The sequence below is a fragment of the Eptatretus burgeri genome, chromosome 19 (assembly GCF_056783735.1).
Source record: "Eptatretus burgeri isolate ZD-2024b chromosome 19, Ebu_testis_v1, whole genome shotgun sequence".
Classification (NCBI taxonomy): Eukaryota; Metazoa; Chordata; class Myxini; order Myxiniformes; family Myxinidae; genus Eptatretus; species Eptatretus burgeri.
The window spans coordinates 2,884,098-2,908,908 of NC_140979.1; the positions used below are offsets into that span (position 1 = coordinate 2,884,098).

General features: G+C 46.3%; 2 protein-coding genes across 9 annotated transcripts in view; both read left to right on the forward strand.

The window, feature by feature from the left end:
- LOC147008436 (uncharacterized) lies at positions 1-24,516 on the forward strand. 6 transcript variants are annotated; one of them, XM_085864821.1, is made up of 6 exons: positions 1-245; positions 321-488; positions 6,257-6,355; positions 6,553-6,615; positions 22,676-23,524; positions 23,609-24,516. In XM_085864821.1, the coding sequence occupies exons 1-6, from the start codon at positions 95-97 to the stop codon at positions 23,965-23,967; spliced, it is 1,689 nt and encodes a 562-aa protein (XP_085720947.1). In that variant the 5' UTR covers positions 1-94; the 3' UTR covers positions 23,968-24,516. The 6 variants fall into 6 exon arrangements, with proteins under 6 accessions (XP_085720947.1, XP_085720949.1, XP_085720950.1 ...); XM_085864823.1 differs by having other exon boundaries at positions 22,676-23,104; XM_085864824.1 differs by lacking the exons at positions 22,676-23,524; positions 23,609-24,516 and adding exons at positions 7,422-7,838; positions 8,146-8,284.
- The window catches only part of LOC147008437 (uncharacterized), a 34,282-nt gene continuing 21,515 nt past the window's right edge, over positions 12,045-24,811 (forward strand). For all 3 annotated transcript variants that reach the window (XM_085864929.1, XM_085864930.1, XM_085864931.1), the window contains exons 1-4: positions 12,045-12,521; positions 14,008-14,183; positions 14,259-14,426; positions 16,706-16,862. The gene's annotated coding sequence lies outside the window, so the exon portion shown is untranslated. The remainder of the gene's footprint in view (positions 12,522-14,007; positions 14,184-14,258; positions 14,427-16,705; positions 16,863-24,811) is intronic.

Here is a 24,811-nt window from a genome sequence, read left to right on the forward strand (position 1 = left end):
TGAATCTATCGTGATCACGTGATTTGTTTTTCCGGAATACTTCAGGTTCTCCCCTCGTGTTCGTCACAGTCTCCTGTGGTGAGGACGATGCGCGATGATCCGAGATCTCTCGGGCGAAGATCACAAAGCGAACACCCCGGGATCCACGAACGGCTTCGATGGAGGAAACACGGTCGATCCCGGAGTCCGTCCCTCACACAGCGGGTCCGTGGTCGGTTCACCCGAGGATGAGGAGTCCGGACCCGGTACGTGACGTTCTCTCCGTGACGACATCTTGTGGTTCCTGGATGTTTCCTTTTCACGGATTGTTTGTGTTTCAGATGGTGTTGTGGAGGTGAAGATCGAGTCCGAGTTCGTCGATGATTCGTTCCCTCCACACGAAGGTTCGAACCACAAACTCATTCCCTCCACCACCGAAGGTGAAGGATCACGAGATCCCAACGAGTTGTGGACGGATTCGGATGAACCTCGGTGGACACGTTGGTTGGGTTCGTGTAGTAAATCCCTGCCGTTGTTAGTTGAATCACCTTGTTGTCCTTTGTGAATGAATGTGATTGTTAAACTGTTAAACGATAAACTGTCCTCACATCCATGAAAATACCGAGTACGAGAACACGGAACGGATCAGATCACAACAGAACAAAAGGAACGGGAGAGAGGGGGGGAAACACCAACAGGAGAGAAAGAGGGGGAAACACCAACAGCAGAGAGAGGGGGAAACACCAACAGGAGAGAAAGAGGGGGAAACACCAACAGCAGAGAGAGGGGGAAACACCAACAGGAGAGAGAGGGGAAACACCAACAGCAGAGAAAGAGGGGGAAACACCAACAGCAGAGAAAGAGGGGGAAACACCAACAGGAGAGAGAGGGGAAACACCAACAGCAGAGAAAGAGGGGGAAACACCAACAGGAGAGAGAGGGGGAAACACCAACAGGAGAGAGAGGGGGAAACACCAACAGGAGAGAGAGGGGGAAACACCAACAGCAGAGAGAGGGGGAAACACCAACAGCAGAGAGAAGGGGAAACACCAACAGCAGAGAGAGGGGGAAACACCAACAGCAGAGAGAGGGGGAAACACCAACAGCAGAGAGAGGGGGAAACACCAACAGGAGAGAGAGGGGGAAACACCAACAGCAGAGAAAGAGGGGGAAACACCAACAGCAGAGAGAAGGGGAAACAACAACAGGAGAGAGAGGGGGAAACACCAACAGCAGAGAGAGGGGGAAACACCAACAGCAGAGAGAGGGGGAAACAACAACAGGAGAGAGAGGGGGAAACACCAACAGGAGAGAGAGGGGGAAACACCAACAGCAGAGAGAGAGGGGGAAACACCAACAGCAGAGAGAGGGGGAAACACCAACAGGAGAGAGGGGGAAACACCAACAGCAGAGAGAGGGAGAAACACCAACAGGAGAGAGGGGGAAACACCAACAGCAGAGAGAGGGGGAAACACCAACAGCAGAGAGAGGGGGAAACACCAACAGCAGAGAGAGGGGGAAACACCAACAGCAGAGAGAGGGGGAAACACCAACAGCAGAGAGAGGGGGAAACACCAACAGCAGAGAGAGAGGGGGAAACACCAACAGCAGAGAGGGGGAAACACCAACAGCAGAGAGAGAGGGAAACACCAACAGCAGAGAGAGGGGGAAACACCAACAGCAGAGAGAGGGGGAAACACCAACAGGAGAGAGAGGGGGAAACACCAACAGGAGAGAGAGGGGAAACACCAACAGCAGAGAGAGGGAGAAACACCAACAGGAGAGAGGGGGAAACACCAACAGCAGAGAGAGAGGGGGAAACACCAACAGCAGAGAGAGGGGGAAACACCAACAGCAGAGAGAGGGGGAAACACCAACAACAGAGAGAGGGGGAAACACCAACAGCAGAGAGAGGGGGAAACACCAACAGCAGAGAGAGGGGGAAACACCAACAGCAGAGAGAGGGGGAAACAACAACAGGAGAGAGGGGGAAACACCAACAGGAGAGAGAGGGGAAACACAAACAGCAGAGAGAGGGGGAAACACAAACAGCAGAGAGAGGGGGAAACACCAACAGCAGAGAGAGGGGGAAACACCAACAGCAGAGAGAGGGGGAAACACCAACAGCAGAGAGAGGGGGAAACACCAACAACAGAGAGAAGGGGAAACACGAACACCAGAGAGAGAGGGTGAAACACCAACAGTAGAGAGAGGGAGAAACACCAACAGTAGAGAGAGGGAGAAACACTAACAGGAGAGAGAGAGGGGGAAACACCAACAGCAGAGAGAGGGGGAAACACCAACAGCAGAGAGAGGGGGAAACACCAACAGCAGAGAGAGGGGGAAACACCAACAGCAGAGAGAGGGAGAAACACCAACAGCAGAAAGAGGGAGAAACACCAACAGCAGAGAGAGAGGGAAACACCAACAGCAGAGAGAGGGGGAAACACCAACAGCAGAGAGAGGGGGAAACACCAACAGGAGAGAGAGGGGGAAACACCAACAGGAGAGAGAGGGGAAACACCAACAGCAGAGAGAGGGAGAAACACCAACAGGAGAGAGGGGGAAACACCAACAGCAGAGAGAGAGGGGGAAACACCAACAGCAGAGAGAGGGGGAAACACCAACAGCAGAGAGAGGGGGAAACACCAACAGCAGAGAGAGGGGGAAACACCAACAGCAGAGAGAGGGGGAAACACCAACAGCAGAGAGAGGGGGAAACACCAACAGCAGAGAGAGGGAGAAACACCAACAGCAGAAAGAGGGAGAAACACCAACAGCAGAGAGAGGGAGAAACACCAACAGCAGAAAGAGGGAGAAACACCAACAGCAGAAAGAGGGAGAAACACCAACAGCAGAGAGAGAGGGAAACACCAACAGCAGAGAGAGGGGGAAACACCAACAGCAGAGAGAGGGGGAAACACCAACAGGAGAGAGAGGGGGAAACACCAACAGCAGAAAGAGGGAGAAACACCAACAGCAGAAAGAGGGAGAAACACCAACAGCAGAAAGAGGGAGAAACACCAACAGCAGAGAGAGAGGGAAACACCAACAGCAGAGAGAGGGGGAAACACCAACAGCAGAGAGAGGGGGAAACACCAACAGGAGAGAGAGGGGGAAACACCAACAGCAGAGAGAGGGGGAAACACCAACAGCAGAGAGAGGGGGAAACACCAACAGCAGAGAGAGGGGGAAACACCAACAGCAGAGAGAGGGGGAAACACCAACAACAGAGAGAGGGAGAAACACCAACAGCAGAGAGAGGGGGAAACACCAACAGCAGAGAGAGGGGGAAACACCAACAGCAGAGAGAGGGAGAAACACCAACAGCAGAAAGAGGGGGAAACACCAACAGCAGAGAGAATGAGAAACACCAACAGCAGAGAGAGGGAGAAACACCAACAGCAGAAAGAGGGAGAAACACCAACAGCAGAGCAGAAGGCCAAGACAGAGGATGGCAGAAAATATGGGTGTGTGGAGGAATTGGGTGGACAAGATGGATGCAGAAGGAAACTCTCAGGAGGGAAATTTGGAAGGGTTTGGTTGGGTTAATGAGGGCAGAAAAGATCATGGTTTTGGATGGAGGATGATTTGAGATGGTGGGGAACAGCTGTCTTCAACAACTGGAGGGAAGAAGGGGATTGAAGAGAATGTGGAAATTGGTTACACAGGCAGGGATAAAAGAGGAACAAATGAGGAGGTGAGCAGCGATCCTGGATTGAGGCAGTTCCACCAGAAGGTCAGGCCGGATTACATCTGTGACTTGCTGCAGGTTCCATGTAAACCTGTAATAACCTGTTTCATCGTCGGGTTGTCAATGACTAAACCGTCTCTCCCACCAAGTTTTCTGGTGTGAATTCCCTGAAGAGATGTGCTGCTCCAAGCGTGAGCAGTCGATGATGTCATCATCAAAATAAAAGATCATGTCCCCACCAGGTTTCCTGGTGATGAGGGTGTATGATATGGACACTCAGCAGAATTATAAACAAAACCTGTCAAAGGGCGGAGGAGTTCCTTGTGAGCCAACAGCCATCCATATCTCGTGCCCAACTGTCTGCGGACGTCCTCCTGCAGATGGGTGACTTTTTTCGGAGGTTTGTGGCAGGATTTTCACTCCGACCACCGCAAAACCCTTCATTCTGCAAAACCCTCAAATGCAAAGAAATCGAGGGTGCCTCTGATGCTGCTGCCCTTCACGGGGCAACTCACCAGATGATGGGATTGGGGAAAAGCCTTTGCGACCTCCACTCCTTGATGATATGAGGGAAAGCACGGATGTGTGTGTGTGTGTGTGTGTGTGTGTGTGTGTGTGTGTGTGTGTGTGTGTGTGTGTGTGTGTGTGTGTGTGTGTGTGTGTGTGTGTGTGTGTGTGTGTGTGTGTGTGTGTGTGTGTGTGTTTGGTTTTATCTCTCTCTTGTTTTTCTCGCTCTCATTTTACTCTCTTTCTCTTCATTCTTTATTTCTTTCCTTTTTCTTTCTCTCATCTCCTCTCTCTTCCCACCGCTCAAATTTTTTGATCCAATTGGAGTACAATGTGTTTTCTGTGTTAAATGTTTCATTCCAAAAGGGATTTATTGGCTTCTCTGAGAGAACCCTGATTCTGGACATTTCCATCTGTCTGTCTGTCCGCAAAACTTTGGTCAAGCCTCGGGGTAAACCATTCAACCGATTCCAATGAAATTTGGTAGGAAGGACCAATATCTCTGGGAATTGTGTGCTTTCGAATATGGGACCCCGGGACCGAGCAACGGTATAGCAACGGCTCTTTAAAGTGGTCAAAAAATCGAAAAAAATCGAAAAATCGAAGCTTAGAGTTCTGTGCGCAATCCATCTCGCTCCCTTCATGCCAATTTGCAGCCCTAACAAAAAATATTTGTAGGAGGAGATAGGTTTTGGGCGAGTTCATGTCGAACATTTCAGAAACGGTAAATTGCGAATATCTCTAAGAGAAAGAGTCTGATTTTGATGAACCTTGGGTGAGATGTGTACAATGTGGCGAGCATGTACACAACAATGAATGTTTGCTATGCACACCTCCGTTGCTTAACAACAGCTAAAATACTTTATCGTACATCGTACACTTATTGTGGACTGTACAAAAAATTAAAAACCTCCGAAACTGGACCTCCGAGGGACCTGTTTTTTTTTGTGCCTAAGTAGAATGTCTTACAGCATCATATAAAAAAATATAATCTTTAGCGAATATATAAATGGAATTACCAGGGCTGCCATTTGTTAGAGTCTCTTTGGAAACATGCCTGAAATTTCACAAGGCGGGTTTCTGGGCGCAAACTAAGAGGGCTGTGATAATCATATTTATTGTGCTAAATTGATTGATAGCATGTACATGAATATCGGCGAGTCTCGTCGGCCAGCTTTCCATCTAGAACGAGCAGCCATGTCGTCTACCGGCTTGTTTATCCTCAATGTGAATTGCCATTGCTGAGAAACAAATGAAAAAGGATTCTTGTTCCAAGTGTTCCCCGTTGGTCGACACCGAAGGTTCCTTCAATCATCACCTGTTCACCAACATCTCCAGTCATCCCCCGTCCAAAACTATGATCTTTTCTCACCCCATTAAACCACCTAACTCCCCTCTCCCAAAATCTTGTTTCTCTCTCCATGTTGTCCACCCTGTGCGCTCTCCCCAACCCCTCATCGTGACCTGCATCCCTTGTTTGTCCGTCTCCGTCGACCTTCTCCCTCCGTCCTGCTGTTGGTTCCCTTTGTTACGTTTGTCCTCATCTGTTTTGGGCCTGAGCCCTTCCACGAGCCTCGACCGTGTTCCGGCGTCTTCAAAAGATAACATTTCCTTCGATACCGAATTTATTTGTGTTCCCGCCATTTTCTGCTCACAGTCCCCTTCAACTGACGTCATACTTCGTTTTTGGACCGATGCCAGTGACAGGTTGATCTTTCTCCTTTCATGGATTGTATTTGTCGCCATGAAATGCGTCCTGTCCGTCCATGTCGGAGTGGGGACCCTTCCAGGATTGTGCCCAATATCCAAGGAGACTGATTCGGGATTTATCTCTCTGTCTCGCTGTGTCGTCACGTGTCGTGAGGACGGAATTATAATAAATATGAAATGCAGATTTGGCACATTACACAACACTGTTTGAGGAAACCTGAAGTTATGTAATAACGACGGTGTTGTTGCCACAAGGTGAGGAGAGTCTTGATCTCCACTTAATATTATTGCAGTTCAGATTGGCTTCTGAGTTTTAATATTGATGACGTCATTATTCAGAATTTTGATGGATTGTTTGTGTTTCAGATGGTGTTGTGAAGGTGAAGCTCGAGTCCGAGTTCGTCGATGATTCGTTCCCTCCATACGAAGGTTTGAACCACAAACTCATTCCCTCCACCACCGAAGGTGAAGGATCACGATATGTCAACTAGTTGTGGACGGATTCGGATGAACCTCGGTGGACACGTTGGTTGGGTTCGTGTAGTAAATCCCTGCCGTTCTTAATTGAATCACCTTGTTGTCCTTTGTGAATGAATGTGATTGTTAAACTGTTAAACGTTCCTGACACACTTGGTTTTGTCCTTTTTGTGTTTTTTTTCCAGATCTTGTTGTGAAAATGAAGATCAAATCTGAGTTTGTGGATGAATCGCCCTCTCAAGACAAAGGTGTGAACCTCATCGACATTGTCGTTGTACCATTTACAAACAACGATTAATGTACATTTGTAGGGAGGTTGTTCTCCAGACAGACGTTGGACTTACCTTCCTGATGTGTCGGTACTCGAACACCAAGATCGTTAAGAAACCGAATTTGTTTTGATCGTCGAGACGTTCATGGAGAACTTGTACGTGGCCGACGGGTGTGATGGAATAGATCGGTCACCGACATGGACTCACATCCATGAAAATACCGAGTACGAGTACACTGAACGGATCAGAACACAACAGAACAAAAGGAACGGGAGAGAGAGGGGGGGAAATACCAACAACAGAGAGAGAGGGGGAAACACCAACAACAGAGAGAGGGGGAAACACCAACAACAGAGCCGAAGGCCAAGACAGACGGCGGTGGACAAAAAATGGGTGTGCGTAGGAATTGGGTGGACAAGATGCATGCAGAAGGAAACTCTCAGGAGGGAAAGTTGAAATTTCGAAGGAGGATGGGGTGTGGTGGGGTTAACGAGGGTAGACAAGATCATGGTTGTGGATGGGGGATGATTTGAGATGGTGGGGAACAGCTGTCTTCAACAACTGGAGGGAAGAAGGAGATTGAAGAGAATGTCGATGTTGGTTACACAGGCAGGGATAAAAGAGGAACAAATGAGGGGAGGTGAGCAGCAATCCTGGATTGAGGCAGTTCCACCAGAACGTCAGGCCGGATTAGATCTGTGACTTTCTACAGGGACCACGTAAACCTGTAATAACCTGTTTCATGGTCGGGTTGTCAGTGACTAAACCGTCTCTCCCACCAGGTTTTCTTGTTAGAGTTCCCTGAAGATATCTGCTGGTCGAAGTGAGAGCGGTCGATGATGTTATCAGCAAATAAAAAAGACCCTCTCCCCCACCACGTTTCCTGGTGATGAGGGTGTATGATATGGACACTCAGCAGAATTATAAACAAAACCTGTCAAAGGGCGGAGGAGTTCCTTGTGAGCCAACGGCCATCCATATCTCGTCCTCCTACAGATGGGTTACTTTTTAGGAGGTTTGTGGCAAAATTTTCACTCCGGCCACCGAAAAAACCATTCATTCCGCAAAACCCACAAATGCAAAGAAATCGAGGGTGCCTCCGATTCTGCTTCCCTTCGCAGGGCAACTCGCCAAATGATGGGATTGGGGCAAAGCCTTTGGGACCCCCACTCCTTGATGATATGAGGAAAAGCACAGATGTGAGTGTGTGTGTGTGTGTGTGTGTGTGTGTGTGTGTGTGTGTGTGTGTGTGTGTGTGTGTGTGTGTGTGTGTGTCTGTGTGTGTGTGTTTGGTTACCTCTCTTTCTCTCTTTCCTTGTCTTTCTCGCTCTCATTTTACTCTCTCTCTCTTCATTCTGTATTTCTTGCCTTTTTCTTTCTCTCTCTCATCTCTTCTCTTCCCTTCGCTCAAATGTTTTGATCCAAGTGGAGTACATTGTGTTTTCTGTGTTAAATGTTTCATTCTAAAAGGGATTTATTGATCCTCTTTGTGAATTGCCATTGCAGAGAAACAAATGAAACAGGATTCTTGTTCCAAGTGTTCGCCGTTGGTCGACACTGAAGTTTCCTTCAATCATCACGTGACACGCACTCTTTGTCAGGACGTTGATAAACTTATTGGTGTGTCCAACAACAACAAGAAGAACAGTTCTCTCAACATCCTGAAAGAGAACGTCGATGGAAGTGAGAAACCACACAAGTGTTCTGTGTGTTTGAAAGAATTTAATCGTTCATCAAATTTAAATCGACATCAAAAAATACATTCAGGTGTGAAACCCTTCGAGTGTTCAACGTGCAGTCAGGCATTTACTCAATCATCAGATTTACACAAACATCAACAAATACATTCAGGTGTGAAGTCCTACACGTGTTCTGTGTGTGCGAAGGCTTTTCGTCAATCATCAGGTTTATATCAACATCAAAAATTACATTCAGGTGTGAAACCCTACAAGTGTTCTGTGTGTGTGAAGGCCTTTACTCAATCATCAAGTTTAAACAAACATCAAAAAATACATTCAGGTGTGAAACCCTACAAGTGTTCAACGTGCAGTAAGGCCTTCACTCAATCATCAGGTTTATATCAACATCAAAAAATACATTCAGGTGTGAAGTCCTACAAGTGTTCTGTGTGTGTGAAGGCCTTTACTCAATCATCAAATTTATATCAACATCAAAAAATACATTCAGGTGTGAAACCCTACAAGTGTTGTGTGTGTGTGAAGGCCTTTAGTCGATTATCAAGTTTATATCAACATCAAAAAATACATACAGGTGTGAAACCCTACCTGTGTTCTGTGTGTGTGAAGGCCTTTTTTCGCTTATCAAATTTAAATGAACATCAAAAAATACATTCAGGTGTGAAATCCCACAAGTGTTCAACGTGTCGTAAGGCCTTTACTCAATCATCAAGTTTGTCTCAACATCAAAAAATACATTCAGGTGTGAAGTCCCACAAGTGTTCAACGTGTAGTAAGGCCTTTACTCAATCATCAAGTTTGTCTCAACATCAAAATATACATTCAGGTGTGAAGTCCCACAAGTGTTCAACGTGAAGTAAGGCCTTTACTCAATCATCAAGTTTGTATCAACATCAAAATATACATTCATGTGTGAAGTCCTGAAAGTGCTCAATGTGCGGTCAGGCCTTCACTCAGTTCTCAAGTTCATAGAAACATCAAAGAATCCCGATAAAAGTTAAACCGTTCAAGTGTTCTGTGTTCTGAATATCACGAGGCACCGGAAGCGGATATTGAACTCGTGTACAAATTGAAAAGGACAACATTCCTGAAGGAGTTGTGAGTAACAGTGACTTTGGCCTAAATAATTACGAAATGATGTTCAATGATCAAAATCTCACACGAAACCCAGAATTATGAAAACATGATGCCAATAGTAGAGAAATCTAACACTTGGACTCGACACATGTTCCAAAAGCAGGTTGTTATGTAAAACAAGTTAATTTTGTTTTCATTCATCTTTGTTTTGTTTTTATTAAACTGTTTTTGAATTCATCGATGATTCTTGTGATTAATAAATGATTCTTGCATGGAAGTACGAGTCGTCGAAGTTCGAAGTGGTTCCTCTGCCCCAAGCTGTGTTCCATTGGTGGGTATCTTTCTATTTCTCCACCAAGCAACCAACCAACACTGGTCATTGCTCTGTCACAAAGTGTGGAAATCTCAAAACCGAGCCTGAACTTGTGGAATCGAACTTGTATCAGTCGGTTAAGGAACAATGCAATAATGTCGATCGCAAAAGGAGAGAACTCAAGTGTCTGGATGGAATACTTTACTCGTGAGAGACGTGAGAATTCTACCGGGATAAAAACTATGATAAAGAAGCTTAGAAGTCTTATCGAGACGATTTCTGAGAGTAAGAGGAATAAAAATCAGGTAGGGGAGAAAAAGAGCAGGGGGGTGGGGGCGAGGAAGTGAAAGCAGACGTGTTGTGGTGCATTAATTACGATTCAACTCTTATCAAAATCCTGCATGGATTAACAGTGAAGATAGAAACAAAATAATGTCTGAAATCCATTTTCCTCCAGTAATACCAGAAATCCCGCTCAGAGACAAACACTGGCCAGACACGTTTGGACACAAACACCACCGGACGCATCAGGAATCAAACACTCTTTTGGAGATCAACTCCTGTCCGGAGACAAACACTGCCTGAACACTCCTGGAGCCAATCTGTATGGAGACAAACACCACCCGAACACGTCCAGAGACAAACACCGCCCAGACACAATCATCGCCACGACGCATCCTCTGACAAACACCGACCCGACACGTCCGGAGATAAACACCGCTCCGATGCGTCTGGACATAAACTCCCGTTCAGACATAAACACTGCTCAACACATTCGGAGACAAACACCGCCCGGAGGCACGCCATTCGGAGAGAAACTCCTTCCCTTCCCCTTGGGAGACAAACACTGCCTGGACACATTCGGAGACAAACACCGCCCGGAGGCAAGCCGTTTGGAGAGAAACTCCTTCCCTTCCCGTAAACAAGATTTCAGGTCTACTGGATGAAAATTGACAATTTTATGCAAACTTGACCTTTTCTGATCTTTGACCTAAAAACTAGAAGAAAAAAAATAAACAGAAAAAGAAGGCAAAGAATAGACAGAAAAAAACCGATCAATAAAAACCCAGTCAGAAACCCGAAAAAAACATTTTAAAATCCTGAAAAATACAAAAAAAAGAATTAGAAGAAACAAAAACCAGAAACAAACAGAAAAAAAGACCAGAAAAAAATCCTGAAAAAAACAGGGTCTTCATTCACTATTTTTGGGGGATGCTGAACCATGCCTTGACTTTGATCAGGCCACAACGATTTCTCAACCACAAAATTTTCTTTCAATTTCTTCACTCATATTATCGAATGGGTGATCATCACAGCTACGAATCGCTGAGTACATGACAATGCTTTTAAACACCCGGAGACACCAGCGTTCGTGACTCTATTTAATTTCCGCCCGTGTCATCACCTCAAAAATTTCAAATTTAGCCGAATTACAAAATCTAAGATCCAGAATTGAACTTAAAGGCAGTTCCGACTGCAAGAAAAGTTTCCGTTTGTCCAATTTGAACAAGTTTGATATTCCGGGCGTCTCCGGGAGGTGTGTGTTTAACACGACGGGTCGGTGATAGCGAATCGCTTGTCAACTCGCCACCTCCTTGGGAAAGGCACTGTGAGATCGTCCAAGGGTTGGTGCACAAACATCGACGTACGCCCTGCCTGGGAAACACCAGGATGGCAGTTTATCGCCGAGTCAAGATTAAAACTCACGATAGACAGTCTTTTACACTGAGAGCTCCATCACAGAGGAAGAATCAGTAAACCAATAGGAGGTAGATTTAATCAGACTGCACACCAAGATGTTCAGTGTTGTTAACATTGTCACATTGGTGTATCATGGTTCTTGTACACTCACTCACCCAATCACAGGAGCTGTTTTTTTTTATGGGAGAGTGATCCGGTGCATCGGTGATGATATTGTTGCGGATTTCAGAATCTGGTCTGATGAATGCATCCACACATCCAGGTCCTCAGACAGTTATTTCCTCAAATGCATGTTCAGATTAGCCCCATCCTCATGTCTAATGGGATTTTAAATGTGATGCTTTGAGAAAGGAAAAGGATAGATCCCCTCTCTTATGGGAATTTTTATTTATTTATGACAGACACGTTTACACACATTTATTTTGCGAGCTCTGATGTCCACCGTTATTTTTCCTCAGCAACGTTTATGCACGTATTTCCTTCGCAAGCGCCAACCACTGCCTTTTTTGAGCGCACGTGTCGTCATGGTAACCGTGTGCAAGTGGGGCGGGGTGAGCTTGGGGGGACTCTGCGCCCGCCGAGACGGGCCACAGATATAAAACGAATTGGAGATCCGTTCTGACGCGAGAGAAGTAAGAGGAGGGAGAAGAGAACGAGAAAGTAAGGAGAGAAGTGAGCATGATTCAGGCAAGCGAGCCGAGAAAGATGTGAGAGTTGAAGAATGCATGGGAAGAAGCGAGCCAGAGAGGAAGCGTGCAAGCGAGCATGTGGTGTGGGTGTGGTGCGCGTGTGGGTGAGAGCATCGCCGACAACGAGTGAGGCACGGGTCGGTCACCAACATGTGAGGCGCGGGTCATTCTCCGACAGACCATGTGGGTCACTGAACATCACCAGTTTCGTGAAGTGTGAGGAGCTGCCCGTGTCGCAGCACCAGGGTTTAACCCCGAGACAGACGATCTCGGTGCCCTTCCAGACGTCGACTGGCATTCAAGGCTGTTAGTGAGAGGGTGCACGTCAAGGCTGGGTGCTGGCGACGGACGTGACACGCACGCACACATTTCAGGACGTTTCACTTCACGGACGACTACTCTCTGGTGAGCGAGACGACTCTTCCCCCCCCCCGAATGATCTGCTGGGTACCTTTGTCTGTGTTTAGCTGTAATAAGTCAACCCCCGATAAGCATCTGCTCCCTTTCTCTTTCCTGGCATTTTGATTGATTTTGCCTGAGTAATTATTCATTTCGGTTGCTTTGAAACTTATTCATTAATTACCTTAGAAAATAAAAAGTTCTCTTTATTTATTTATTTTATTATTAATAAATCATTTGTTGACTTCCAACCTGTCCGTGTTTGTCCTTTCCTTCCATTGGACAAGCATTGTCCGAACCGAGATAGACTGGGAGGTAATTACCACAGATTTGACCAAAAATAGGCAGCACGTACCGGCGGTTAAAATGCTCGGCTGCCCGAATTAAAATCTAATAGAGATAACATTGGTGCTTTGCCGAGGGCACGATCCCCGCTCAGGTAACCACGCGACCTCCAGTTAAATGGAATAATTAGACGGTGGACACTGGAACTCGTGGTTAACTGGGTGGTGTTCGTGGTTCTAAAACAACCCACCGTACCACAACGTTAATTGTGAGTGGTGGTCCCAAGTCCGGCTCTACCGAGGACAACCGGGGATTAATCCCCCTGAGTGATAAGCTGGTGTCTCGGTATCCGTGGCCGCAACAATATCAATGTTGATCGATCCAAGTTGTTTCGCTCTCACTTTGTTGTGGGGAATCCATACAAAGGGAAGTTTCACTCGAACCAAGCTTGTATTTCGATGGTTAAAAACAAATAATCCATTTACCTCCATTTACTTCTACTAAGAAAGGGATTTGTAATCTGTTCACAAAGCTGGTAATAACTCGTGTTCTCTTCACAGAAGACACCACCTTCCATACTCTCTTCAATCTCATTCCTGCCTCCAGGTCTTCAAGACAGCTGTTGACCAACATCTCCAGTCATCCCCCGTCCAAAACCATGATCTTTTCTCGCCCCATTAAACCACTTCCCTCCTCTCTCCCAAAATCTTGTTTCTCTCTCCGTGTTGTCCACCCTGTGCACTCTCGCCAACCCCTCATCGTGACCTGCATCCCTTGTTTGTCCGTTTCCGTCGACCTTCTTCTTCCGTCCTGCTGTTGGTTCCCTTTGTTATGTTTGTCCTCGTCTGTTTTGGCCCCGATCCCTTCCACGAGCCTCGACCGTGTTCCAGGGTCTTCAAAAGATAAAATTTCCTTCGATACCGAATTTATTTGTGTTCCCGCCATTTTCTGCGAACAGTCCCTTTAAACTGATTAATATTATTGTAGTTCAGATTGGCTTCTGTGTTTTAATATTAATGACGTCATTATTCAGAATTTTAACGGTTTGGTAGTTTTCACCGAAACACGATCAAGTGATAGGTTTTCCTATTTCATCGGTCACGTGACCTGGCGGCGCGAATCTCCCCCTGAGAAACCGTGAATCTATCGTGATCACGTGATTTGTTTTTCCGGAATACTTCAGGTTCTCCCCTCGTGTTCCTCACAGTCTCCTGTGGTGAGGACGATGCGCGATGATCCGAGATCTCTCGGGCGAAGATCACAAAGCGAACACCCCGGGATCCACGAACGGCTTCGATGGAGGAAACACGGTCGATCCCGGAGTCCGTCCCTCACACAGCGGGTCCGTGGTCGGGTCACCCGAGGATGAGGAGTCCGGACCCGGTACGTGACGTTCTCTCCGTGACGACATCTTGTGGTTCCTGGATGTTTCCTTTTCACGGATTGTTTGTGTTTCAGATGGTGTTGTGGAGGTGAAGATCGAGTCCGAGTTCGTCGATGATTCGTTCCCTCCACACGAAGGTTTGAACCACAAACTCATTCCCTCCACCACCGAAGGTGAAGGATCACGAGATCCCAACGAGTTGTGGACGGATTCGGATGAACCTCGGTGGACACGTTGGTTGGGTTCGTGTAGTAAATCCCTGCCGTTGTTAGTTGAATCACCTTGTTGTCCTTTGTGAATGAATGTGATTGTTAAACTGTTAAACGTTAAACTGTCCTCACATCCATTAAAATACCGAGTACGAGAACACGGAACGGATCAGAACACAACAGAACAAAAGGAACGGGAGAGAGGGGGGGAAACACCAACAGGAGAGAGGGGGGGAAACACCAACAGGAGAGAGAGAGGGGGAAACACCAACAGGAGAGAGAGGGAGAAACACCAACAGGAGAGAGAGAGGGGGAAACACCAACAGGAGAGAAAGAGGGGGAAACACCAACAGGAGAGAGAGGGGGAAACACCAACAGGAGAGAGAGGGGGAAACACCAACAGGAGAGAAAGGGGAAACACCAACAGGAGAGAAAGAGGGGGAAACACCAACAGGAGAGAGAGGGGGAAACACCAACAGGAGAGAAAGGGGAAACACCAACAGGAGAGAAAGAGGGGGAAACACCAACAGGAGAGAGAGAGGGGGAAACACCAACAGGAGAGAAAGAGGGGGAAACACCAACAGGAGAGAGAGGGGGAAACACCAACAGGAGAGAGAGGGGGAAACACCAACAGGAGAGAGAGAGGGAAACACCAACAGGAGAGAAAGAGGGGGAAACACCAACAGCAGAGAGAGGGGGAAACACCAACAGCAGAGAGAGGGAGAAACACCAACAGCAGAGAAAGAGGGGGAAACACCAACAGCAGAGAGAGGGAGAAACACCAACAGCAGAGAGAGGGGGAAACACCAACAGCAGAGAGAGGGAGAAACACCAACAGCAGAGAGAGGGGGAAACACCAACAGCAGAGAGAGGGAGAAACACCAACAGCAGAGATAGAGGGGGAAACACCAACAGCAGAGAAAGAGGGGGAAACACCAACATCAGAGAGAGGGAGAAACACCAACAGCAGAGAGAGGGAGAAACACCAACAGCAGAGAAAGAGGGGGAAACACCAACAGCAGAGAGAGGGAGGGAAACACCAACATCAGAGAGAGGGAGAAACACCAACAGCAGAGAGAGGGAGAAACACCAACAGCAGAGAGAGGGAGAAACACCAACAGCAGAGAGAGGGGGAAACACCAACAGCAGAGAGAGGGGGAAACACCAACAACAGAGAGAGGGGGAAACACCAACAACAGAGAGAGGGGGAAACACCAACAGCAGAGAGAGGGAGAAACACCAACAGCAGAGAGAGGGGGAAACACCAACAGCAGAGAGAGGGGGAAACACCAACAGCAGAGAAAGAGGGGGAAACACCAACAGCAGAGAGAGGGAGAAACACCAACAGCAGAGAGAGGGGGAAACACCAACAGCAGAGAGAGGGAGAAACACCAACAGCAGAGAGAGGGGGAAACACCAACAGCAGAGAGAGGGAGAAACACCAACAGCAGAGAGAGGGAGAAACACCAACAGCAGAGAAAGAGGGGGAAACACCAACAGCAGAGAGAGGGAGGGAAACACCAACATCAGAGAGAGGGAGAAACACCAACAGCAGAGAGAGGGAGAAACACCAACAGCAGAGAGAGGGAGAAACACCAACAGCAGAGAGAGGGAGGGAAACACCAACAGCAGAGAGAGGGAGAAACACCAACAGCAGAGAGAGGGAGGGAAACACCAACAGCAGAGAGAGGGGGAAACACCAACAGCAGAGAGAGGGAGAAACACCAACAGCAGAGAGAGGGAGAAACACCAACAGCAGAGAGAGGGGGAAACACCAACAGCAGAGAGAGGGAGAAACACCAACAGCAGAGCCGAAGGCCAAGACAGAGGATGGCAGAAAAAATAGGTGTGTGGAGGAAATGGGTGGACAAGATGGATACAGAAGGAAACTCTCAGGAGGGAAATTTGGAAGGGTTTGGTTGGGTTAATGAGGGCAGAAAAGATCATGGTTTTGGATGGAGGATGATTTGAGATGGTGGGGAACAGCTGTCTTCAACAACTGGAGGGAAGAAGGGGATTGAAGAGAATGTGGAAATTGGTTACACAGGCAGGGAAAAAAGAGGAACAAATGAGGAGGTGAGCAGCGATCCTGGATTGAGGCAGTTCCACCAGAAGGTCAGGCCGGATTACATCTGTGACTTGCTGCAGGGACCATGTAAACCTGTAATAACCTGTTTCATCGTCGGGTTGTCAATGACTAAACCGTCTCTCCCACCAAGTTTTCTGGTGTGAATTCCCTGAAGAGATGTGCTGCTCCAAGCGTGAGCAGTCGATGATGTCATCATCAAAATAAAAGATCATGTCCCCACCAGGTTTCCTGATGATGAGGGTGTATGATATGGACACTCAGCAGAATTATCAACAAAACTGTCAAAGGGCGGAGGAGTTCCTTGTGAGCCGACGACCATCCATATCTCGTGCCCAACTATCTGCGGACGTCCTCCTGCAGATGGGTTACTTTTTTCGGAGGTTTGTGGCAGGATTTGCACTCCGACCACCGCAAAACCCTTCATTCCGCAAAACCCACAAATGCAAATGAATGGAGGGTGCCTCCGATGCTGCTTCCCTTCGCGGGGCAACTCACCAAATGATGGGATTGGGGAAAAGCCTTTGGGACCCCCACTCCTTGATGATAGGAGGAAAAGCACAGATGTGTGTGTGTGTGTGTGTGTGTATGTGTGTATGTGTGAGTGTATGTGTGTGTGTGTGTGAGTGTGTGTGTGTGTGTGTGTGTGTTTGGTTTTATCTCTCTCTTGTTTTTCTCGCTCTCATTTTACTCTCTTTCTCTTCATTCTTTATTTCTTTCCTTTTTCTTTCTCCCATCTCCTCTCTCTTCCCACCGCTCAAATTTTTTGGGTAATTAGAGTATAATGTGTTTTCTGTGTTAAATGTTTCATTTGATTTCCAATCATCAATTTGGTTTCAGACAGGTCACTCTACCCTAGATATGCTGCTACTGCTCTCCCATCAATGGATGGAGGTCCTCAATGCCAGACAGAAAATTGACCGTATCCCTGGACATATCACGTGCTTTTGACACAGTCTGGCACCCTGCCTACTCACCAAACTCTCTTCCCATGGTATTCAGGCCATCTCCACTCATGGCTCGCAGACTTCCTCTCCTGTCGCAGTCAACGTGTGGCCCTAAATGGAGTTCTTTCCTCCCCTCTTCCTGTGCAGGCTGGGTTCCTCAAGGTAGCGTTCTGGGCCCTGTTCTTTTTCTGGTTTTCATCAATGATCTCTCGGACTCCTCTGGAAAAATCCTCTATTTTCTGCTTTGCCGATGACTCAGCCCTCTGCCGTACCATCTGTCTCATCTCAGACCGGCAAGCAGCAGCTTCTTCCTTTCCTGCAGATCTGGATAAAATCACAAACTGGTCCAACACGTGGAACATGTCTTTCCAATCCAGACAAATCTACCTCACTATGTCTCTTCGAAAGGACCGTTTACAAAATCCCCCCATCCACTTTCTCAACAATCCTCTGGAAGAAGTCTTTTCTTTCAAGCTTCTGGAGTCTCTACTATCTGCCATGACCTTTCCTGGGAAAGTCACATTTCAACCTTGCCTCAAAAGCCAGGGGCGCGACTGGGAATCCTCCGTCGTGCAAAGTCCTTCCTCGGCCCTCTTGAGCTCTGACCACTTACAAAGCTTTTGTCCGTAGCCTGATGGAGTACTGCTTCTCCCTCTGGGCTGGTGCTCCTGCCTCCACCTTTCTCGACTTCACGCTGTCGAAACCAGGGCTTTTAAGATCATTGGCATCTCCGCAATGAAGCTGGAGTCTGGGCCTCTCCTCCAATCACGCAGGTTGGTCGGTGGTCTTTCTGTCTTCTACCGACTCCTCTCCAGCCTTGCCCCCTGCTCTCTCTGCGATTTGTCCCAACCACATTTCCACAGGGCGCTCAAGGTCCGCCAACAACCCCCTTCTGGTAAAACTACCAAGCACGAATCAATGCTCATCTTCACTCTTTCATTCCTCTTTTTCCCGCCTTTGGAATAAACTTCCTCACTCTATTCTTCCCATTCTTCCCTTCAGGCTTTCAAAACAGCTGTTCACCACCACCTCTTATCTTCCCCCATCAAATCCTCTCGATCTTTTCTACCCCGATAATCCACCCAAACCCCCACTTCCTTCAATTCTCCTGCTTTCCTTCCTGAAAGTCCTTTAATGTCCATCTTCCCCTCGCCATGTTCCCCATCCCAGCTCCCCATCCCTCTCCACTTCACAGTTCACCTTGCTGTGTCTGTTCCCTGTTTTAAGCCCTTCCACTCCCCCCCCTGTTGTCTCATGCCCCCTTCTTGGAGGTTGTGTGTTAGCTCTCATACGAGCCTCGACCAAGGTATAAAAAAAAAAATAAAAAAAAATTCCAAAAGGGATTTATTGGCTTCTCTAAGTACCTGATTCTGGACATTTCCATCTGTCTGTCTGTCGCAAAACTTGGTCAAACCTCAGGCTAAACCATTCAACCGATTCCAATGAAATTTGTTAGGAAGGACCAATATCTGGGAATTGGCACTTTGGAATATGGGACCCCGGGACCGAGCAACGGTATGGCAACGTACTGAGTGGTCCAAAAAATCGAAAAAAATCGAAAATCGGCTTCAAAGTTCTGTCACGCAATCCATCTCGCTCCCTTCATGCCAATTTGTATGCAAAATATTTGTAGGAGGAGATAGGTTTTGGGCGAGTTCATGTCAGACATTTTCAGAAACAGTTAATTGCGAATATCTCTAGAGAAAGAGTCTGATTTTGATGAACCTTGGGTGAGATGTGTACAATGTGGCGAGCATGTACACAAAAATGAATGGTTGCTATGCCTACCTCCGTTGGCAACAGCAGCTAAAATACTTTATCGTACATCGTACACTTATTGTGGACTGTACAAAAAAATCAATACCTCCGAAACTGGACCTCCGAGGACCTGTTTTTTTGTGCCCAAGAATGTCTTACAGCATATAAAAAAATAAAATCTTTGGCAGATATATAAATGGAATTACCCAGGGCTGCCATTTGTTGGGTCTCTTTAGGAAACATGCCTGGAATTTCACAAAGGCGGGTTTTTCTGGGCACAAACTAAGAGGGCATGGTAATCATATTTATTGTGAGAATTGATTGATAGCATGTACATGAATATCGGCGAGTCTCGTCGGCCAGCTTTCCATCTAGGCAGGCATACATGTCGTCTACTGACTTGTTTATCTTCAATGTGAATTGCCATTGCTGAGAAACAAATGAATTCTTGTTCCAAGTGTTCCCTGTTGGTCGACACCGAAGGTTCCTTCAATCATCACCTGTTCACCAACATCTCCAGTCATCCCCCAAGTCCAAAACTATGATCTTTCTACTAGGTAAACCACTAACTCCCCCTCTCCAAAATCTTGTTTCTCTCTCCATGTTGTCCCACCCTGTACGCTCACAACCTCATCGTGACCTGCATCCTTGTTTGTCCGTCTCCGTCGACCTTCTCCCTCCGTCCTGCTGTTGGTTCCCTTTGTTACGTTTGTCCTCATCTGTTTGGGCCTGAGCCCTTCCACGAGCCTCGACCGTGTTCCAGCGTCTTCAAAAGATAACATTTCCTTCATTCGGTTGTTGTGTTCCCGCCATTTTCTGCTCACAGTCCCCTTCAACTGACGTCATGCTTCATTTTGGACCGATGCCAGTGACAGGTTGATCTTTCTCCTTTCATGGATTGTATTTGTCGCCATGAAATGCGTCCTGTCCGTCCATGTCGAATTGGGGACCCTTCCAGGATTGTGCCCAATATCCAGAGACTGATTCGAGTTTATCTCTCTGTCTCGCTGTGTCATCCGTGTCGTGAGGACGGAATTATAATAAATATGAAATACAGATTTGGCACATTACCTTTTCTTGAGAAACCCTGAAGTTATGTAATAACGACGGTGTTGTTGCCACAAGGGGAGAGTGCCCCGATCTCCACTTAATATTATTGCAGTTCAGATTGGCTTCTGAGTTTTAATATTGATGACGTCATTATTCAGAATTTTGATGGATTGTTTGTGTTTCAGATGGTGTTCTGAAGGTGAAGCTCGAGTCGAGTTCGTCGATGATTCGTTCCCTCCCTTTGAGTTTGAACCACAAACTCATTCCCTCCACCACCGAAGGTGAAGGATCACGATATGTCAGCTGGTGTGGACGGATTCGGATGAACCTCGGTGGACACGTTGGTTAAGGTTCGTGTAGTAAATCCTGTATTTAATTGAATCACCTTGTTGTCCTTTGTGAATGAATGTGATTGTGTTAAACGTTCCTGACACACTTGGTTTTGTCCTTTTTGTGTTTTTTTTCCAGATCTTGTTGTGAAAATGAAGATCAAATCTGAGTTTGTGGATGAATCGCCCTCTCAAGACAAGGGTGTAGACCTTATCGACATTGTCGTTGTACCGATACAAACAACGATTAATGTACATTTGTACAGAGTTGTTCTCCAGACAGATGTTGTACTTACCTTCCTGACGTGTAGGTACTCGAACACCAAGATCGTTAAGAAACCGAATTTGTTTTGATCGTCCGAGACGTTCATGGAGAACTTATGCGTGGCCGACGGGTGTGATGGAATAGATCGGTCACCGACATGGACTCACATCCATGAAAATACCGAGTACGAGTACACTGAACGGATCAGAACACAACAGAACAAAAGGAACGGGAGAGGAGAGGGAAATACCAACAACAGAGAGAGAGGGAAACACCAACAACAGAGAGAGGGAAACACCAACAACAGGCGAAGGCCAAGCTGGAAGGTGGACAAAAAATGGGTGTGCGTAGGAATTGGGTGGACAAGATGCATGCAGAGAAACTCAGGAGGGAAAGTTGAAATTTCGAAGGAGGATGGGGTGTGGTGGGGTTAACGAGGGTAGACAAGATCATGGTTGTGGATGGGGGATGATTTTAGATGGTGGGGAACAGCTGTCTTCAACAACTGGAGGGAAGAAGGAGATTGAAGAGAATGTCGATGTTGGTTACACAGGCAGGGATAAAAGAGGAACAAATGAGTGGAGGTGAGCAGCAATCCTGGATTGAGGCAGTTCCACCAGAAGGTCAGGCCGGATTAGATCTGTGACTTGCTACAGGGACCACGTAAACCTGTAATAACCTGTTTCATGGTCGGGTTGTCAGTGACTAAACCGTCTCTCCCACCAGGTTTTCTTGTGAGAGTTCCCTGAAGATATCTGCTGGTCGAAGCGAGAGCGGTCGATGATGTTATCATCAAATAAAAAAGACCCTCTCCCCCACCAGGTTTCCTGGTGATGAGGGTGTATGATATGGACACTCAGCAGAATTATAAACAAAACCTGTCAAAGGGCGGAGGAGTTCCTTGTGAGCCAACGGCCATCCATATCTCGTCCTCCTGCAGATGGGTTTCTTTTTTACGAGGTTTGTGGCAGAATTTTCACTCCGGCCACCGAAAAAACCCTTCATTCCGCAAAACCCACAAATGCAAAGAAATGGAGAGTGCCTCTGATGCTGCTTCCCTTCGCAGGGAAACTCGCCAGATGATGGGATTGGGGCAAAGCCTTTGGGACCCCCACTCCTTGATGATATGAGGAAAAGCACGGATGTGAGTGTATGTGTATGTCTGTGTGTGTGTGTGTGTGTGTGTGTGTGTGTGTGTACGTGTGTGTGTGTGTGTGTGTGTGCGTGCGTGTGTGTGTGTGTGTGTGTGTGTGTGTACGTGTGTGTGTGTGTGTGTGTGTGTGTGTGTGTACGTGTGTGTGTGTGTGTGTGTGTGTGTGTGTGTGTGTGTGTGTGTGTGTGTGTGCGTGCGTGTGTGTGTGAGTGTGTGTGTGTTTGTGTGTGTGTGTGTCTGTGTGTGTGTACGTGTGTGTGTCTGTGTGTGTGTGTACGTGTGTGTGTGTGTGTGTGTGTATGTCTGTGTGTGTGTGTGTACGTGTGTGTGTGTGTGTGTGTGTGTGTGTGTGCGTGCGTGTGTGTGCGTGTGTGTGTGTGTGTGTGTGTGTGTGTCTGTGTGTGTGTGTGTGTGTCTGTGTGTGTGTGTGTGTGTGTGTGTGTGTGTGTGTGTGTGTGTGTGTGCGTGTGTTTGGTTACCTTTCCTTCTCTCTTTCCTTGTCTTTCTCGCTCTCATTTTACTCTCTCTCTCTTCCTCTTCATTCTGTATTTCTTGCCTTTTTCTTTCTCTCTCTCATCTCTTCTCTTCCCTTCGTTCAAATGTTTTGATCCAAGTGGAGTAGATTGTGTTTTCTGTGTTAAATATTTCATTCTGAAAGGGATTTATTGATCCTCTTTGTGAATTGCCATTGCAGAGAAACAAATGAAAAAGGATTCTTGTTCCAAGTGTTCGCCGTTGGTCGACACTGAAGTTACCTTCAATCATCACGTGACACGGACTCTTTGTCAGGACGTTGATAAACTTATTGGTGTGTCCAACAACAACAAGAAAAACAGTTCTCTCAACATCCTGAAAGAGAACATCGATGGAAGTGAGAAACCACACAAGTGTTCTGTGTGTTTGAAAGAATTTAATCGTTCATCAAATTTAAATCGACATCAAAAAATACATTCAGGTGTGAAACCCTTCGAGTGTTCAACGTGCAGTAAGGCATTTACTCAATCATCAGATTTACACAAACATCAACAAATACATTCAGGTGTGAAGTCCTACACATGTTCTGTGTGTGCGAAGGCTTTTCGTCAATCATCAGGTTTATATCAACATCAAAAATTACATACAGGTGTGAAACCCTACAAGTGTTCTGTGTGTGTGAAGGCCTTTACTCAATCATCAAGTTTAAACAAACATCAAAAATTACATACAGGTGTGAAACCCTACAAGTGTTCTGTGTGTGTGAAGGCCTTTAGTCGATTATCAGGTTTATATCAACATCAAAAATTACATACAGGTGTGAAACCCTACAAGTGTTCTGTGTGTGTGAAGGCCTTTACTCAATCATCAAGTTTAAACAAACATCAAAAAATACATTCAGGTGTGAAACCCTACAAGTGTTCAACGTGCAGTAAGGCCTTCACTCAATCATCAGGTTTATATCATCATCAAAAAATACATTCAGGTGTGAAGTCCTACAAGTGTTCTGTGTGTGTGAAGGCCTTTACTCAATCATCAAGTTTAAACAAACATCAAAAAATACATTCAGGTGTGAAACCCTACAAGTGTTCAACGTGCAGTAAGGCCTTCACTCATTCATCAGGTTTATATCATCATCAAAAAATACATTCAGGTGTGAAGTCCTACAAGTGTTCTGTGTGTGTGAAGGCCTTTAGTCGATTATCAAGTTTATATCAACATCAAAAAATACATACAGGTGTGAAACCCTACAAGTGTTCTGTGTGTGTGAAGGCCTTTAGTCGATTATCAAGTTTATATCAACATCAAAAAATACATACAGGTGTGAAACCCTACAAGTGTTCTGTGTGTGTGAAGGCCTTTTTTCGCTTATCAAATTTAAATGGACATCAAAAAATACATTCAGGTGTGAAATCCCACAAGTGTTCTGTGTGTGTGAAGGCCTTGACTCAATCATCAAGTTTGTCTCAACATCAAAAAATACATTCAGGTGTGAAATCCCACAAGTGTTAAACGTGTTGTAAGGCCTTTACTCAATCATCAAGTTTGTCTCAACATCAAAAAATACATTCAGGTGTGAAGTCCCACAAGTGTTCAACGTGTAGTAAGGCCTTTACTCAATCATCAAGTTTGTATCAACATCAAAATATACATTCATGTGTGAAGTCCTGAAAGTGCTCAACGTGCGGTCAGGCCTTCACTCAGTTCTCAAGTTCATAGAAACATCAAAGAATCCCGATAAAAGTTAAACCGTTCAAGTGTTCTGTGTTCTGAATATCACGAGGCACCGGAAGCGGATATTGAACTCGTGTACAAATTGAAAAGGACAACATTCCTGAAGGAGTTGTGAGTAACAGTGACTTTGGCCTAAATAATGACGATATGATGTTCAATGATCAAAATCTCACACGAAACCCAGAATTATGAAAACATGATGCCAATAGTAGAGAAATGTAACACTTGGACTCGACACATGTTCCAAAAGCACGTTGTTATGTAAAACAAGTTAATTTTGTTTTCATTCATCTTTGTTTTGTTTTTATTAAACTGTTTTTGAATTCATCGATGATTCTTGTGATTAATAAATGATTCTTGCATGGAAGTACGAGTCGTCGAAGTTCGAAGTGGTTCCTCTGCCCCAAGCTGTGTTCCATTGGTGGGTATCTTTCTATTTCTCCACCAAGCAACCAACCAACACTGGTCATTGCTCTGTCACAAAGTGTGGAAATCTCAAAACCGAGCCTGAACTTGTGGAATCGAACTTGTATCAGTCGGTTAAGGAACAATGCAATAATGTCGATCGCAAAAGGAGAGAAGGAGAGAACTCAAGTGTCTGGATGGAATACTTTACTCGTGA

Bases quoted from the DNA above. Each gene is read 5' to 3' on its own strand.
- LOC147008436 (XM_085864820.1), top strand. From the start codon at position 95: ATGATCCGAGATCTCTCGGGCGAAGATCACAAAGCGAACACCCCGGGA. The intron at 489-6,256 runs GTTCGTGTAGTA...TTTGTGTTTCAG, and splicing joins TCGGTGGACACGTTGGTTGG to ATGGTGTTGTGAAGGTGAAG. The intron at 6,356-6,552 runs GTGAAGGATCAC...TTTTTTTTCCAG, and splicing joins CATTCCCTCCACCACCGAAG to ATCTTGTTGTGAAAATGAAG.